At 56.8% G+C, this 15888-nt stretch overlaps 8 protein-coding genes across 8 annotated transcripts; 4 read left to right on the top strand and 4 right to left on the bottom strand.

The window, feature by feature from the left end:
* Positions 1 to 1295: 1295 nt before the first annotated feature.
* A1Q1_01900 (uncharacterized protein) lies at positions 1296 to 2581 on the bottom strand (the record flags this gene model as incomplete). The annotated part of the gene is made up of 6 exons (XM_014324908.1): positions 1296 to 1420; positions 1464 to 2012; positions 2050 to 2176; positions 2214 to 2300; positions 2357 to 2428; positions 2471 to 2581. The coding sequence occupies 6 exons, from the start codon at positions 2579 to 2581 to the stop codon at positions 1296 to 1298; spliced, it is 1071 nt and encodes a 356-aa protein (XP_014180383.1).
* A 219-nt stretch (positions 2582 to 2800) lies between these two features.
* On the top strand, positions 2801 to 5352 carry A1Q1_01899 (DNA recombination and repair protein Rad54B; the record flags this gene model as incomplete). Its single annotated transcript, XM_014324907.1, has 3 exons — positions 2801 to 3138; positions 3188 to 3573; positions 3692 to 5352. The coding sequence occupies 3 exons, from the start codon at positions 2801 to 2803 to the stop codon at positions 5350 to 5352; spliced, it is 2385 nt and encodes a 794-aa protein (XP_014180382.1).
* An 85-nt stretch (positions 5353 to 5437) lies between these two features.
* A1Q1_01898 (uncharacterized protein) lies at positions 5438 to 6305 on the bottom strand (the record flags this gene model as incomplete). The annotated part of the gene is made up of 2 exons (XM_014324906.1): positions 5438 to 5909; positions 5995 to 6305. The coding sequence occupies 2 exons, from the start codon at positions 6303 to 6305 to the stop codon at positions 5438 to 5440; spliced, it is 783 nt and encodes a 260-aa protein (XP_014180381.1).
* A 567-nt stretch (positions 6306 to 6872) lies between these two features.
* On the top strand, positions 6873 to 7601 carry A1Q1_01897 (acetoacetyl-CoA reductase; the record flags this gene model as incomplete). Its single annotated transcript, XM_014324905.1, has 1 exon — positions 6873 to 7601. One exon carries the CDS (start codon positions 6873 to 6875, stop codon positions 7599 to 7601), a length of 729 nt encoding a protein of 242 aa, XP_014180380.1.
* A 233-nt stretch (positions 7602 to 7834) lies between these two features.
* On the bottom strand, positions 7835 to 9390 carry A1Q1_01896 (host-pathogen interaction-related protein; the record flags this gene model as incomplete). The annotated part of the gene is made up of 6 exons (XM_014324904.1): positions 7835 to 8201; positions 8272 to 8336; positions 8453 to 8633; positions 8679 to 8859; positions 8906 to 8992; positions 9078 to 9390. 6 exons carry the CDS (start codon positions 9388 to 9390, stop codon positions 7835 to 7837), a joined length of 1194 nt encoding a protein of 397 aa, XP_014180379.1.
* Positions 9391 to 9527: 137 nt separating this feature from the next.
* On the top strand, positions 9528 to 10087 carry A1Q1_01895 (uncharacterized protein; the record flags this gene model as incomplete). The annotated part of the gene is made up of 2 exons (XM_014324903.1): positions 9528 to 9815; positions 9866 to 10087. The coding sequence occupies 2 exons, from the start codon at positions 9528 to 9530 to the stop codon at positions 10085 to 10087; spliced, it is 510 nt and encodes a 169-aa protein (XP_014180378.1).
* A 719-nt stretch (positions 10088 to 10806) lies between these two features.
* On the bottom strand, positions 10807 to 12329 carry A1Q1_01894 (glutamate-ammonia ligase; the record flags this gene model as incomplete). The annotated part of the gene is made up of 6 exons (XM_014324902.1): positions 10807 to 10852; positions 10909 to 10969; positions 11157 to 11589; positions 11658 to 11960; positions 12019 to 12167; positions 12245 to 12329. The coding sequence occupies 6 exons, from the start codon at positions 12327 to 12329 to the stop codon at positions 10807 to 10809; spliced, it is 1077 nt and encodes a 358-aa protein (XP_014180377.1).
* Positions 12330 to 14471: 2142 nt separating this feature from the next.
* On the top strand, positions 14472 to 15787 carry A1Q1_01893 (uncharacterized protein; the record flags this gene model as incomplete). The annotated part of the gene is made up of 5 exons (XM_014324901.1): positions 14472 to 14609; positions 14664 to 14942; positions 14994 to 15126; positions 15227 to 15502; positions 15717 to 15787. 5 exons carry the CDS (start codon positions 14472 to 14474, stop codon positions 15785 to 15787), a joined length of 897 nt encoding a protein of 298 aa, XP_014180376.1.
* Positions 15788 to 15888: the final 101 nt, after the last annotated feature.

The following is a 15888-nucleotide window of genomic DNA, read 5'->3' as shown; positions in this document are numbered from 1 at the left end:
CTGACTTTGTCTTGACTCTTAGATGGGCGGCTGACCGTCGAGGATCTGCCACAAGCGCCCTGCTAGCCCTGCTCGTACCATCAGTCATCTGTCGGCCAGAGCCAAATCAGGTGAACGTCGACCTTAAGGCTCCGCAGCGCATATGTGTGGGGATCTGCGGCTCGGGGCGTAGCTGGGTATTTAAGCTTTGAATCACGATGGGCACGTAGACGCGTAGACGCCATCTGGTGATTCTTCGTTGCCAAGCGCAGCCGCTGACCACGGCTGAGACTACTGTTGCCTTAATCATTACTTTGGGGCTGTTACTGCGGTAGCGCGGTAGTCGGCCAAAGGTATGCTGAGGCTGCACGTTCCAGGCGCATGCGATGTTATGCGTCAGCGGTTTCAGAATTCAGCTGAATCATGAGATGGTCCTGGGTGGCAGGCAAGCCACTGACGGGATGCCAAGCTGCGGCGTGCGGCGTGGGAGTGCTCCACCAGCTGATGACGAAAGCAAAGATATACCTTTGCCGTCGATCTCCTCGGCTTTCGCCTTAACCTGCTGACCGCGTCTCGCGTCTCACACGGCTTGCCACCCTTCTCAAAGCTGCAATAGAGTTACGATAAGACGCTGATAACAAAGTCAACAACACACTCTTCATCACACCACCACATCGAGCCATGTCCCTGTCCGTGCCCAGTGCGCCAATCTCGGCCCGTGACGTCGTATTCCAGCGATATGTCAACTCAAAGCCTCTCCCACCGCTACCGGACGAAACGCCCAAACCGTACGCAACAACCGCGCCGTCGTCCACCGTCTCGTACCCACCGCCATCGACTGCCCCGGGTTCCAGCCGTACCCGCGTGCGCGTCAGACCCCGTCCGCTCTCCGAGGTAGCAGCAAGCTCGCCACCTTCATATAACGAAGTCACGACCAGCCGCACCTCACCTGAGAGCACGCGACCACGCCCACAGCCTCAAGCAAGACCCATACGCCGCCCACCGCTCCTCCCTACCTACTCACAGTCGATGCGTCAGTCGTCTGAGAGCCAGCGGGACTCGTACGACAGCCTTCGGACCCGCCGCTCGTGCCAATGTGGCATTGCTTCCTGTCCCGGTGGGGAGATTGCACGCCGATCGAACCGTCGGTGACCTTCCCGGCCGGCTCCTTCCGAGCCACTGTCTGTGAATTAGGTCTTTCACGTCACTGTAGTAGTAATCCCAAGCACTGTATGCGCCATGTAACTTTGATCCTGTATATGCTGCATGAGAAAGTCAAAAGGCTATGTGAATGATGGAGAAGATGGGTATACAGTCTATTCTGTAGGGGCGAAGAGCTTGTCGAGACCGGCCTCCACGGCGGAGATCTTGGAGAGCATGATCTTGATCGCCTCGGGCACGAGCTCCTCGGGAGGGTACTGTCCGGCAGACTCGACGTTGACTAGTTCGTTAGCTCACTAGGACGGACAGCAGGAGTGACTCACAGATGAAGTGATCCCTGATACGGGCAAGCTCGACCTTGTCCTGGAACTCCTTGTGGCGGAGGACTTCTCGGGACACGGTGTCTTTCCTCGGGTTCTTGACGACGACCTGCTGGTTGCCATCCGCGTCCTTCTCGAGCTCGATAACACCGGGAGCGAAGCACGACTTGAACTTTTCCTGGTCCTCGAGGGGAATCGGCTCGCGAAGAATAATATGCGGCAGGAGACGGTACGAGGCGGTCGCGACCGGGGAGTACTTGGCGTGGTCGGCTCCAACGCCCTTGCGGGCGAAGCAGTGCAGGTCAACCATCTGTCCCGGACGCAGCTTAACGAGCAGGATGTCGTCAAGCACCGGTCGGGGCTCCTTGCCCTTGTACTTGCTCTTCTGCTGCCCCGACGGCACCCACTTCATCATACCCGTGTACACGTTCGAGTCGTAGTACAGCTTCTTCGGGTCCGTCTCTCCCGGAGCAGCGTCGCGTCGACGGTCACACTTCACACGCAGATCAAAGACGTGCGTGTCGTTCTCCATCGGCGCAGAGTAGTTCGAAGCTGGAAGTCAGCAACCAATACAGGCGATTGGGCTTACGCTTGAAGTCAAGCGTCCGGGGGTCAATCTTCAGAGGAACAAGACCAACGCGGTGCGCGAGAACCTCATCCTGCATAATCGAAGTGTTGTTCCAAACATAGACATCCTCGATGGCGACCGTAGGGACCTGCAGAGTCAGTACCATTGCCTCATGTCCTAACCACCTCGGCAATCATAACACGACGAAGGGAGTTGGCAATCGATGCGTCCACACCGACGAGGTCGAACTCGACAGTCGAGGGAGTCAACCGCTGAACCGAAACAATCAGGTTCTCTTTGTCAGCTTGTAACCTTATCGAGCACTAACCTCCTTGAACTTGTCAAGGTTCCACGAGTGGTCCTCTCCGGGGTAGTGGCCGGGGAACTCGGATCCAGATACCTGTAAGGGCGAATTAGCGTCCGCAGTGCATATAAGACTTACAGCTCCAACCCTCTCGGGAAGGATCTGAACGTGCCGTCGCGGATCGTCGTTGGAGCGGGGCATGCTGATGGTTGTGTTCACGCTGAGAGAGTCGTCGGTGACGGCCTTCATGACTTCAGAATCCATCTGAACTTTTGTTTACTGGGGGTACCGCATAAGGTCGTAGGGGGTCATCGCTGTGGGTGGCAAATTGGTTCCGCCGGTTGACGCGACTTGTTGCTTTTGTAATCCGAGCGGCAAATCCACGCGTCGTCAAAACAATATTAGGCTGCGCCGATCTTCCCTACTTCATCCCATATCGCCTGAGCAACCACCTCTCCAAGTCGCAACATGTTGCGAAGGGTACCCAGCAAGAAGAATGGGGACCCTCCCGTGACGTCGGCTACGTCCGGAGGGTTCGGAATCGTCTCCAAGCCCTTCAAGGCCCCGAGCGCGCTGGGTTCGACGCGCACGCTGGCCATGCCAGCACGGAAGCGCAAGCAAGTGTCATACAAGGAAGCCGGTGCTGGCGGAGATGACGGTGACTCTGACGTTCCCACGAAGAAGATGCGGTTCGAGATGGGCAATAAGGTCTACGAAAACGGTGTCCTCGGGGATATGGCCAAGTGGTGTACGCGCAAGTTTCCAGTGTTCGCCCCGAAGGAGAGCACCACTGTGTTCTCGAAGAGGTGAGTTATTGCGTTGATAAGCATTTTCACAGACAGCTGATCTGCTCAGCTTTGCTATCCCGGTTATGACAAACGCAAAGACGTCAGAGAAGATTGCCCACCCCCTCTCGCACGCGTCTCTCGGTGCTCGTCCGCATCCAACATTGGCCCCGCGTCCCCTTCACGACCCAATGGCCGATCATGCCATTGTGCTGTACGATCCCACGATTGACGACAAGCCCGATCCCGAGGAAGTTGCCCAGAAGGAGGAAGCTGCTAAGAAGGAAGAAGACCGTGGCCCACACAAGAGCTTGAAGGCGATTCTCGGTATCGAGGACAAGACTAAGAAGAAGGTCGTCAAGGTTCCTGTTGTTATCGACCCGAGGCTGAGCAAGGTTCTGCGACCGCACCAAATTGAGGGCGTTAAGGTGAGCTTGGGAGGGAAAAGCGCTGACGGTCAGTTCCTGTATCGATGCACAACGGGCCTGGTTGCGGACAATGCTTGGGGTTGCATCATGGCCGACGAGATGGGTCTTGGTGAGTGGCCAATGGCAGGTTACAGCTGACGTTACAGGAAAGACTCTTCAATGTATTGCACTTTTGTGGACGCTTCTTAAGCAGTCTCCCGTACCCGGTAAAGGCACGTGTGAGAAGGTCGTCATTGCTTGTCCGACGTCACTGGTTGGAAACTGGGCGAACGAGCTCATCAAGTGGCTCGGCCCCGGAGCAGTGAACCCTCTGGTGGTTGACGGAAAAGGAGGCAAAGCAGAGCTCATTCCTGCTGTTCGACGCTGGGCCGCGGCCTCCGGACGAAGTGTGACACTTCCTGTCATGATTGTGTCCTACGAGACGCTGCGCACGCTGAAGACAGAGCTGGATGGGTGTCCCATCGGTCTTCTCCTTGCCGACGAGGGCCACCGATTGAAGAACGCCGACACCCTCACTTTCCAGGCTCTTACAGCCTTGAACGTGCAACGCCGTGTGATTCTGACCGGTACGCCAATCCAGAATGACCTTTCGGAGTACTTTGCTCTGCTCAACTTCGCCAACCCAGAGTATCTTGGCTCTCGCGCTGAGTTCAAAAAGAACTTTGAACTGAAGATTCTTCGCGGCCGTGACGCGGACGCGACGGACAAGGAGAAGGAGGAGAGTGACGCGAAGCTGAAGGAGCTCGGAGGGCTGGTCAGTCGCTTCATCATCCGAAGGACGAATGACCTCCTGTCCAAGTATCTCCCCGTCAAGTACGAGCACGTCGTCTTTTGCAACCCCAGCCCTCTTCAATCCTCTCTTTACAACCACTTTGTCAACTCCAAGGACGTCCAGCGCCTCCTTCGCGGAAAGGACTCTCAGCCCCTCAAGGCTATTGGTCTTCTTCGCAAGCTTTGCAACCACCCCGAGCTCCTCAACCTCCCCGATGACCTGCCAGGCTCAGCTCAATTCCTACCAGACGACTACGCTGTTGGTCGTACCGGTCGCGATCGCTCCTTCAACTGCCAGCTGTCTGGAAAGTTTGTTGTGCTCGAGCGAATGCTGGACCACATCAAGAACCACACGACCGACAAGATTGTTCTCATCTCCAACGCTACGCAGACTCTCGACCTCATGGAGCGTCTCTGCAGGGTGAAGAAGTACGGCTGTGTCCGCCTGGATGGTACCATGAGTGTCAACAAGCGTTCCAAGATTGTCGACCGCTTCAACGATCCCGAAGGCAAAGAGTTTGTGTTCTTGCTCAGCTCCAAGGCAGGAGGGTGCGGTATCAATCTCATCGGTGCGAATCGCCTGATCCTCTTCGATCCCGATTGGAACCCAGCTTCCGACCAACAAGCTCTCGCGCGTGTTTGGCGAGACGGCCAGAAGAAGGAGTGCTTCGTCTATCGATTCATGACAACGGGATCTATCGAGGAGAAAATCTTCCAGCGCCAGTGCCAGAAGCAGAATCTGTCTGCCTGTGTCGTCGACGAAGCCGAGGACACCGCCCGTCATTTCACCCAAGACGATCTCCGACAACTCTTCAAGTTCCACACGAACACCTTATGCGACTCGCACGACACGTATAAGTGCAAGCGCTGCCGAGACGGGAAGCAGTTTGTCAAGGCTCCCGCGATGCTGTACGGTGACGCCAGTACATGGAACCATTTCCCGAACTCACAGCTGGGGCAGATGCACGATGATCTGCTCCGAGCGGAGCTCGGCTTCCCCGAGGTCTCCTATGTCTTCCAATACATTAGCCACTAAACCACTAGACGTAGAGCCGTAGACCATCCTGCTTGCTGATATTTTGGGTCTTTGTATGTGTACATCATGTATCTTGTATTATATGCTAGGCACCGATTCCTATCTCAGTGAGCATTTCCTCCCTCCCTCGATCCCGCATCCAAGTCAATGCGTCCGAGATCTTTTCAAGTTCGACCCAGTTGCCGCGTCCAAGCCCACCCCGAGCTCCGTCCTCCTTGCCCCTACTCTCATCCTGGACAGTGCTCCGCTCCTCATACTCAAGCGGTATCGGTTCAAGGCCAACCCTCACCCTGAGGTTGAGCCAGTTCCAGGATTTTACCTCTTTCAGCCACTCTTTGAGGTTGCTCTCAGTGCCCATCGCATAGTAGATGCCAGGGTGCCCGACCTTGCTGAAGCCCGTGAGAGAAAGTTGAGAGGAGAGAGCGCTGAAGTCTTTGCGTTTCGTCTTAGACAGAAGGTGGTGAGACGTGAGGAGCGCGTGATGCGGCTCGTCCGCGTGACCGCCCTCGTTGTTCCTGGCAGCGTTCTCCGCAACAGCTGTTGTCTCGGAGTTGGAGCTGGGGGCGATGAGAGGCAGCAGATGTGTCATGACCTGGTAGAGCGGATAGCGTCCGTCAGTTCCGCACGACACGTAGCACATACTCGTCATCTTCGGTCCAATGCTCCCGCAGCAGGTTCTGGATTCGCTCCTCAGATCGGTGGGCCGCATCACGGCCCAGGTCTCCGCCCTTCAGCTGCACGTCGACTGCAGATAAGGCAGGGTAGCCTTTGCGCACGCACGCGACGAGCCGTCGACCAGAGTCTGCGTTGGCGATCGCGAACTCGCGCGGCCACGCGGATGACGTTTGGGGCGACTCGCTCTCCCAACCTGGAGTCTCCGCACCCTCGAGAGCCTCTGAGGGAAGCAAACTGGAAGCTAGCAGCTCGAGCTCGATGTCGAGTGACTCGCTCATGGCCGCGACTTTGTGACTCGGTGGCGTCTGCGGAGCTTGCACGGGCCAGAAGATCTGCAGTCTTTGGGTGACGGTGTCAGCGGCGTTGAGGGACGGTGCGAGCGCCGAGAGATTGGATCTGAGGGACGGCGATGTCAGGAAGTCAGGACGACGGAGCAATGACGAAATCGGTATCAGAACTGCGACCAGTATCGGACATTCGGTGACTTTTTCAGGTCGAGCCGGTGTCTGGTGTCAACTCCTCAAGAAGAGGGTACTGCGGAATCACTGCTCCAGCGTTTCGTTCTGCGCATGCGCACATCAGAACGTCATGGATGAGTGCTGCGCAATGCACCAGAATTTTGGGTTATGGTACTGTGACGCGATACTGGTTCTCGCGTCGCACTACCTTCAATCTGCAGCCACCATGTACAGGGACGTGCCGAGGAACGGTACCGGCACGTTGCTGCGGGCATGTCCGACTTCTGACTCCTATACTTAAGACGCCCACCTGGTGGTGCTAGCGGCAAGACTTTGCCGCGACAACTCCTAACCGCAACCTCTCTCGCACGACCACACCGAACAATCATGGCTAAAGCCCAAGCTTACATCGTAACGGGCGCCAGCAGCGGCATCGGAGCCGCCATCGCCCTCGCTCTCCTCGCCAAGGGCAACACCGTGATCAACATTGACCGGAAGGCGCCAACCTCTCCGCTCCCGAATCTGCTCAGCTACGTCGCGGACTTGACAAACGAGGGGCAAGTCAAGGCAGTCGCCGAGCAGATCGTGCAGTCGTATTCCATCATCGGGCTAGTCAACAATGCTGGTGCCACCAAGCCTGGCACGGTCGACACACAAACGACAGATGACCTCGACTTCCTGTGCAACCTGCACTTGAAGGCATCGCTCGTGCTTATCCAGGCTGTGCTCCCGAGTATGCGCGAAGCCGGCTTTGGACGGATAGTCATGATGGCATCGCGCGCTGCGCTTGGCAAGACGAACCGCATAGCATACTCTGCCACCAAGGCCGGCATGATCGGCATGGCGCGTACGCTGGCAATGGAGCTCGGCAAGGACGGCATTACGGTGAACTCTCTGGCGCCCGGTCCAATCGCGACAGAGCTTTTCATGCAGTCCAACCCCGAGGGACACCCGAATACCCAGAAGATTATCGACTCCATCGTCGTCGGCCGTCTCGGAACACCAGAAGATGTGGCGCGCGCAGCCATGTTCTTCCTCGACCGCCATAACGGGTTCGTCACTGGCCAGGTTCTCTACGTCTGTGGAGGCACAACACTCGGCGTCACCCCCGCTTAGCTTCGAGCATATGTACTTGTAGTGTAGACTGTCTGCATATGATAGCGTATACAACATGGGTGCTTACAACATGTCAGCGAGACTCGGCTTCCCGTCGCTGCATCTCAGCAACTCTCTCCCAGGGGTAGTCGCCGTTCCACACCTCCCGCCCCAGCACCTTGTGCATTTTGGGTAATCCGTCTTGCTCGATGATGAAGGACGCAGCGACATTGGCCCAAACGATAGCTGCGCGGTTAGTTTAGCTTCGTTTCCCACTCACCTTCATGAATGTCTTTTCCTTCGTAAAGCGCTGCCATCAACCCTCCCATGAACGCATTGCCTGCACCAGTGGGATCCTGGACCTTGTCCTGAGATTGGTGGAAGGGAGCTCCCCAGTAGACGGGCACAGCGTCAAGCGTGTCATTCGTCAATGTTCCTGGTGGCAAATCCGCTGACAGCGCATAGCAACAGCCATTCTGCCCGCACCTCAGGACGGCGCCGATTCTAGGTTTGAGGGCGAGCAAACGGCGAACGAGCCACTCCAGCGTCGCATTGGCGTCGGCGCCGTGGTTGTTTGGTGTGGGGATGTTGAACAAGGACATAGCCTCGGTGTGGTTTGGGCTGGAGAGGTGGTGAGCATCACGCGCCACAGGCAGTCCACCGTCGTGGAGCTCGACGAGGTGTTACATACCTTATCACGTCGACGTGTGGAGTCAAGCGCTTGATCAATTCCAAATTGTCAGGTACACAGCATGGCTGGCGCGGTCAGTTGATACTCTACGCGTCGAGCATGCCAGCGTGGCAATAGACGTTAGGGCGATCCACTTTCATGTCTCGCGGCCATGATATTTTTTCGTCAACGGCGGACTCACTGGTTCCGGCTCCCACAGCAGACCTGGCGACCAGCCTGACTCGGCATGAATATCCTGTATCTGCGAAATGGTCTCCTGTGCGCGGTCGGGGAAGGAGACGAGGTGCAGCCACTCCGGGTGGCCGAAGCTACCCACAATGTCCTTGGGTAGCAGCAGGCTCGGCGGGGTCAGGTACTCGAATCTGGATCCCTGTTAGCCACAGAGGCAATGAACGCTGCGGACTTACTCTCGGACTTGACCCTTGTACTTGTTGACCGCCCGTGTTGTCTGCTCCCCGTCCTGCCGCAAGCGAAAGTCCCACATGTCTCCGTACGCTTGAAGGCGCGCCTTCATTTCCTCGGGTAGGCTTTCTGGGGTGTAATCCACAATCATACCCAGGCGATTCGGAGGTAGAAACAGACGAGCGCCTAGGATAGCTAGATGTCAGCCGTGAGCCGGGGAAGAGCAGCGTACCGTAAGATCCCGCCCCACCAATCTTCAGGTCAGCAATGCGGTTGTAGTTCGAAGGCTCACTTGATCCGGCTTGTCGACTGGATGCTCCTTGCCATCGTTATCAACCCGGGTGAACGTGTCAATGATGAAGGCCTCTGGCAGTCAGCTCGTCTCAAGAAGCCGGGGAGCTCACCCAGAGTAGCAGCCCTCTCTCTCTTCATGACGAGGGGCAGCTGGGTCGAGCGAGGACAAGAGAAAAGATGAAAGACAACAATGAGGCTGGAACGGCCGAATTCTTCTGCTGGCCCTCTGTCCTCGAATTCTGGAACGTCACCTCCACCGCCATCTACGACTTGCCTAACCTCTTGGATTATGACGTGTTTCCGTTCCTGAGTTTGAGCCTGTTTGCCACGCGACTTAGGGGCGCAGGCGCGAACCGCGACATGGACGACAACAGGCCAATCGCTTCCATTGTTTTGCTTTGCATCCATTCTTCCCTTCGCCATGACAACAAGTATTACAGTGAGCTTCAATGGCCCCTCGCCGCTGACATCAGGACGCGCGGTTTACCCATCTTCATGCAACACGCTCCCACATCCTTGCGCTGCTGACGGACGAGCCACCGGAGACGGGATGGTCTGTCATGCCTGGATTCGAGGAAGATGTTGCGTACCCAGCATACCTCGACCCACCGCGGCCAGACGCAGACGAGACGCTGCCGTCGCAGGTCCATCCGAGCTATCCGTTTGGGCGCCCCAAGGTCGGATCAAAGCTGGGGCTCACGGGGCCAAATGCGCACGGCGGCGCCAGTGTTTCAAAGCAAGCTGGCAACCTCCTCTTGCCAAACGAGAGGGAGGACGTGTGGACTGAGATGGATATGGGAGCCGTGCTCGAGAAGCCGGATGGGAAGGAGGTGCCCCCAGTCATGGCTGTATGTCGGAGGTGTAGGATAGATGCGGGAGCTGACGACAGGGCTCGAAGCGACCTCCGTCTCCAGGCTCGCCGGTGCTGCGGCCAAGACATCTGCCGCCCCCACGCTCTGCTCATCTCAGACACCACTTAGAACGCCAGCGCCAGGCGACGCCCCCGGCACCCGCTGACCCCTTCGATGCTCCCGTTCCTAACGAGACATACGCGGAGGAAGAGATGGAAGATCACCACCAAGACGACAATAACAATGGTAACGGCCAGAGCCCGCAATAGCATCGCGGCATCTACGGCAATCCAGAGTGGTACGGTGACGTCTCGTTTGAGCAACCACAGCACAGCATGACCCACTAGGCTGTCCTCATTTAGGTGGTACAGCCTCAGTGTGGCGCCTCGCGCACCTTCAGCACTTGTAACTAGTAGCCTTTCCTCCACCTCCTCCTAACGCTCACGCATCCACAGCAGAAATGATGAACAAAACCGCAAACGTTTCATCCATATTCAGAGCTCCAATACGTTGGGGCCAAGATGGAGAACTCGGGGGGAAAATTCTGATCTGCTTTCTGTTGTACGATATGTATCATGTGCAATTATTGGCCCGCTTGAGCAACTGGTACCCGTTCATGTTTGTACTCTGCTAGCGATGCGTGCTCCCTAAGCATGATGCGGAGCATTCACGCTACCAGGTTGTCAATCGTCCCTGCCGTAATGGGTGGGCTAACCATCACCACAACCTCTCGCTGTTGATCGCTGGGGATCGGCAACAGCCTGTCCGACGGTCCGCTTCGGGTAGCACGCCGCCCGAGATCAGGCGGGGCCTCTTGATCTAATCTCAGGCTTATCAGTCTCGACGACTATCGCCAAGACAATGCTCTTCAACTGATAGCTGGCTCCTAAATCAATGCATCGTACACTCCAACCACAATGGAATCAATGTAACGATCCCAGCGCGGACGGTCTCTCAAACTTCACGCGTTACCCATCGTCGTCGTCGTCTACATAAGAACGGTCGTCTCGACCATGATACTTGTGACCTGGTAGCTGGAAATGTCAGCGAGAGATCGGAATGGTGATGGCATATGCTGGAGAATACTCACGGGTCAATGTTCGAGGCGGGACGACGGTCCTCAAGATATCCGTAGCCCTGGGCACCGACGTCTGGGGCAAGTCAGCACGACATTCCAATTGAAGGCACGGGCGCGGAGGCAAATTAGGCTCCAGTGGGTGGGGTAGGCCCAGTGACTTAGCCGAAGCCACATGCGGTCATGCACAGGTCATGTGCACAGCTGGAACCTGAGGTTGCCACGGCACGATGGGAAGGATGTTTTAGAAATCAGGTACTCACGACGGGGGATACGAATAGACGCGGCACGGTTGGCGACACCGGCAGAGAAAGAGTGCATGGAAGCGGTCTCGTGGCGACCAGTGAGACGCATGTCGTTGTCCTCGCCGTAGACGGCGATGTGCTCAAGATGACGCTTCTCAAGCTTCTTGATGGCGTCCTCAATGGCGGCGAGACCCTTGCCGGGGGTACGCATGAGCTTGGTGGAGTAGTTGGAGTGGCAACCAGCACCGTTCCAGTCACCCTTGAGGGGCTTGGGGTGGAACGAGGGCTTGATGCCCCACTCCTCACCGATGCGGAGAAGGAGGAAACGAGCCATCCAGAGGTGGTCGCCGAGCTCGATGCCCTCGCAAGGACCGACCTGGAACTCCCACTGGGAGGGCATGACCTCGGCGTTGATACCAGAGATCTTGACACCAGCGTAGAGACAAGCACGCTGTTACGTAAGCAAACGATGAAAGAAAGAGATTCTAGAACGGATCGACGGAGGTGTGGCTTACTCACGTAGTGGGCCTCGATGAAATCACGAGCAAAAACACGGCCGGCACCGACACCACAGTAGTAAGGGCCCTGGGGACCGGGGAAACCGTTCTTGGGCCAGCCGAAGACCTGTCCATCGGCGTCGAAGAGAGTGTACTCCTGCTCAAGACCGAACCAGGGCTCCTCAGCCTTGGCAGCGTCCATCACCTTCTTGGCGTGAGCACGGTGGTTGGACTTGTTAGGGGTGCCATCGTTGTCGTAACACTCGCAGAGGACGAGGATGTTGTCGCCACCACGGAAGGGGTCCTTGAAGATGGAGACAGGACGCTAGGAATGTTAGCCACAATTTGCGGAGTCAAGGCGGCGCCGCGGCAAAATGACTTACGAGGTAGACATCGGAGTTGTCGCCAGGGGCCTGGTTGGTGGACGAGCCGTCGAAGTTCCACTCGCGGAGGTCGGCGACCGACTTGGGGGGGCCGTTCTCGAGGGTCATGGTCTTACAACGGAGACCACCGTCACCGTCAATCCAGACGTCTGAACGTGGCGTCAGCAAGTGATACTATTGGTCGCTCGATCCGAGTCGCGTGACTCAGACGGACGAGAACACTCACACTCAGCCTGGACAGCCTTGCCCTGGTCAAGGGCCATGTAAGGCGCGAGGAGGTCAACGCGCTTGGTGGCGATGAGGTTCGACATTGTTGATGTCTGGTTTAGGGAGGAGGACTGCGTATTCGAATGATGAAATTGAATAAGACGAGTGGGTGTAAGGTGGCGACAGGGACAGCGGTGTTAATGTAGGGGAGTGTGGCGGTACAAAATGAGTCCGAGCAGTGTGTGACCGTTGATCAAGTTCGATGCGCGTCGATGCAGTGCAGTGTCGTGGTGTGAGGGGAAGCGGTGGAACGAGAAGCGTGCAAGAGGAACGTGGTGGGTGGGGTGTGAAGGGCGGGGAGGGAGAGAAGAACGGGTGAAGGTTCAGGACAAGGAGGAAGGCACAAAACGGAGAGATATGATATAGCGTTTGGGTGAGGAGAGACGACGAAACAAGATACACCAAACAGATCGAGTCGTGCGATGAAGGGGGGAAGAGGAAAGGGCGCAGGCGTGTGCACAGAGAAAGCAGAGATCGAGTCGTAAAGCAGAGAAAGATGTGGTAAGCGCATGCTCGTCGGACAAAACACGAGTGGAGCGGGTTTCTTGGCTCACGTACTCACGAGAATAAAACAGAAAAGAGAGAAAGGTTGCTGAACAGCAGAGAAGAATAGGCCACTGAAGGTCTAAAGGGTTAACTGTTTATAAGTCGAGGAGGAGGGGAGGAGGTTGGTGTACTTAACGTACGGAGGGAGGAGAGGAGGAGGAGGAGGTTGAAGAAGAAGAAGAGAAAGGAGGAATGGATAATGAGATAGTCGAGTCGTGACAGAGAGTGCATCCAGGCGGTGCCTGTACGCCAGTGGGCGGCGGCCAAGGGGGGGGGGGCGGCCTGCAAGGCTGCTGTGTAGCCCCGACAGCGGTAGGGTACGGACCCAAGTGCGCCAGGAGGAGGACGGGGGTGTGACTATTGCGCACTGCCTGCATGCAGGCGCAGGCGCATTGGGGTCCTGGCGCCTGGCTCCAGAATTGGGCCAGCCGGGCTGGGGCGGGGCGCCCGGCGCTCAGCTCTTGCCGTCTGACCGCAGTGTCCCAGCGCCCAGGCGTGCCGCCGCAAACCGTCTGAGCCAGCTTATCGGGTCATCGAGACTCGGCGGTACTATTTTACTCATTGCTCAGCGTACGGTCTGTGTACGAGCCGGGAGAATTGCCCATTTGGGAAGGTCTGATGTCGATATCGATCTGGGCAACGTCCTCGGGTCTGGTGCCTCGAACCAATGGGAGAGTCCAGCTTATCTCTTGCTGATTGGCCAAATTTCGCTCGCCCTCACGGTTGACCCGTGCAGTTTCTATCCGTCCCTCCTCGGGTTTCATGCCTGTCTGCTCATCACCGCTGGACCCCTGGACCAGCCTCTCCCAGGGATCGCCCATGAACAGCGCGCCCCTGCAGTGCTCTAACGCCGCACACTGTGGCAAACTTGGTCTTTTCTAATTGAGGGGTTATTTCGATCGAATCTTCATTAGGAACTCAAATTTTGCATTTCTGCAGGCTACGGGGAGACGACTGCTCTTACTCTGTTCCGGGCCAACGGTATCCGGTGGCCGGTAGCGAGTGGCCCCGTCTGATCGCGACTGACCTCGGTGTCTGACAGAGGTCGGCACGTCTGAATGCGCTACTTTGCCCCGCGGTCGTGCCGCCATGCCGCCGGCTAGCGAGCTGCTGAGGTACAGAGATCGCTTAAGCTGACGTTGAATGCATGCTCGCGCACATACCGTGCTCAATGCCCCCATGCACGCCGGTTCACTCAGACCGCCGGCAATGCGTTTAGGCTAGTCACGCGCGGCGTTCCGTTGGGGGCAATCTCGGCAACACAAGAGCAGAACCCAACGCAAACCCAAGCACGACATTGACCTACCCATGGGGCGGTGTGTACGCTATCTGGCCTGCGGGGGAGTCTGTTCTGAGGCCCGCATGAGCTGGAGGAACAGGAACTGTGTGCACTTGTGTGCGTTCGTGCGTGTGTGTCGTGTGTGCGCTGCGCAGTAGGGGTAGTCAAAAATTCAAAACGAATTGGATTCAAACCGGTTTAGTGTGCCTGACGGGCGCAAATTGCTTCACTAGGAAATCTTGTAATGTCACGTGAGACAGCGCACGTGGCCTCCACAATCGTGGTACGGTTCAAACTGAATCGTCGTTTCATGCAACATCAGTTTACTCTACTCACTTCAATTCTCTCTACACTTTCTTCCATGGATCCTACGCGTCAGATGTTGCCGCCGTCGACTCCGCAAGGCCGAGAGCTTTCTGCTCGTACCTCAAGCACCCCATTTAATGCAACACCGCGCGAGATGACACCGAACCCTACGCCCTCTCGAACACAGAACGTTGTGAGTCGTCGAAACGGTGTACACTTTTTCCTGTTGACTCTCTAACCTCGGCAGCCTCACACAAGGTCCATTGGACCTCCTTTAGTTGAGGGGAGAGACTGGTGGAAGCCCTCGGGCCCTCACTGGCTCACTGACGCTACTAAGTACTCTAAGTGCTCTGCCGAGCTGCTGTTAGAGTTGCTAGAGGAGGACCCCGACTTGTGGCAAGGCTGGAAGGCTGGTAGACACAGCGGCGGTGCTCAGCGACGTAAGGATGCCAATAATAAGATCATTCAGCGGCTTTACGAGCGGAAAGCCCCTGTCATGAAGACTGCAGGAGCGCTCAATAACTATGTAAGTTCGAACAAGTTACCCCTTCAGGTCGTTGTCTTTCTAACGCTCTAGCTCGCCAAGATCTTCGGCAAATGGCACGACGCTTGGAGAATGGAACGGCCATCCACCGGGGATGGCTGGCCTGCAGAGATCCTGTGTCCTGACAAGGTTAAGCGGCGTTTCCTCGACCCCGACGAGCTATCGAGTAAGTGCACCATTGTACGCCACCCTGGCCATCATGGCCTCTGTCTGAGTCAGGCTGTTTCTCGCGAAGTAATGCATGAATTTCAACTCTGACAAGACAGGGTACCAGGAGAAGATCTGCCGCGACTACCAGAGGTTGAGTGCAATCATGGAGGAGTCTGGAGGGGCTCCTCCGGACACGATCACCGATAGTTACGGCGCCGGCCCGAGTAACCCGACCTCCGACGCCCTCATGACTCAAATGGCAGCCCCTTCTCAACCTTCATATATGTACTCAGACGACGAGCAGGACGATGAAACTCAAGAACCAGAGACTCAGGACATAGTTCAAGTCATGACCGAAGAACCGACGCTCAGAACGAAGAACCTGGACGCCAGTGAGTATCGCCGTCGCCGTCAATTTCGATACCACGCCCCTTCTGCGCCCCTCCGAACCATCAGGTACCTGGTGCACCTCGCTCTCCGACGATGGCGTCCACACCGTCTTCGGAGCAGTTTATGGCCTCGGACTACCTCGGGATCAGTAGAGAAGACTCTAATGCTGACTTGACAGGAAGAAGACGCCGAAGGGGTGACTCCAGGACCCCCCAGACCCCCGAGAGTATCATGTCCTCAGTCTTGTCCACCAAGGCAGACCGGGACAGGGCTCTCGAGAGTACTAAGATCGAGCGTGAGATGGCTCTACAGTGTCACACGCGCCCTCAATCCACGATGCGAGAATGGACCGAGATTGCTGTGCCGAAGCTAGACGACTCTCCAAAAC

Source organism: Trichosporon asahii (assembly GCF_000293215.1).
Source record: "Trichosporon asahii var. asahii CBS 2479 unplaced genomic scaffold scaffold00050, whole genome shotgun sequence".
NCBI classification, from domain to species: Eukaryota; Fungi; Basidiomycota; class Tremellomycetes; order Trichosporonales; family Trichosporonaceae; genus Trichosporon; species Trichosporon asahii.
This window is presented reverse-complemented; position numbering and strand designations above follow the sequence as displayed.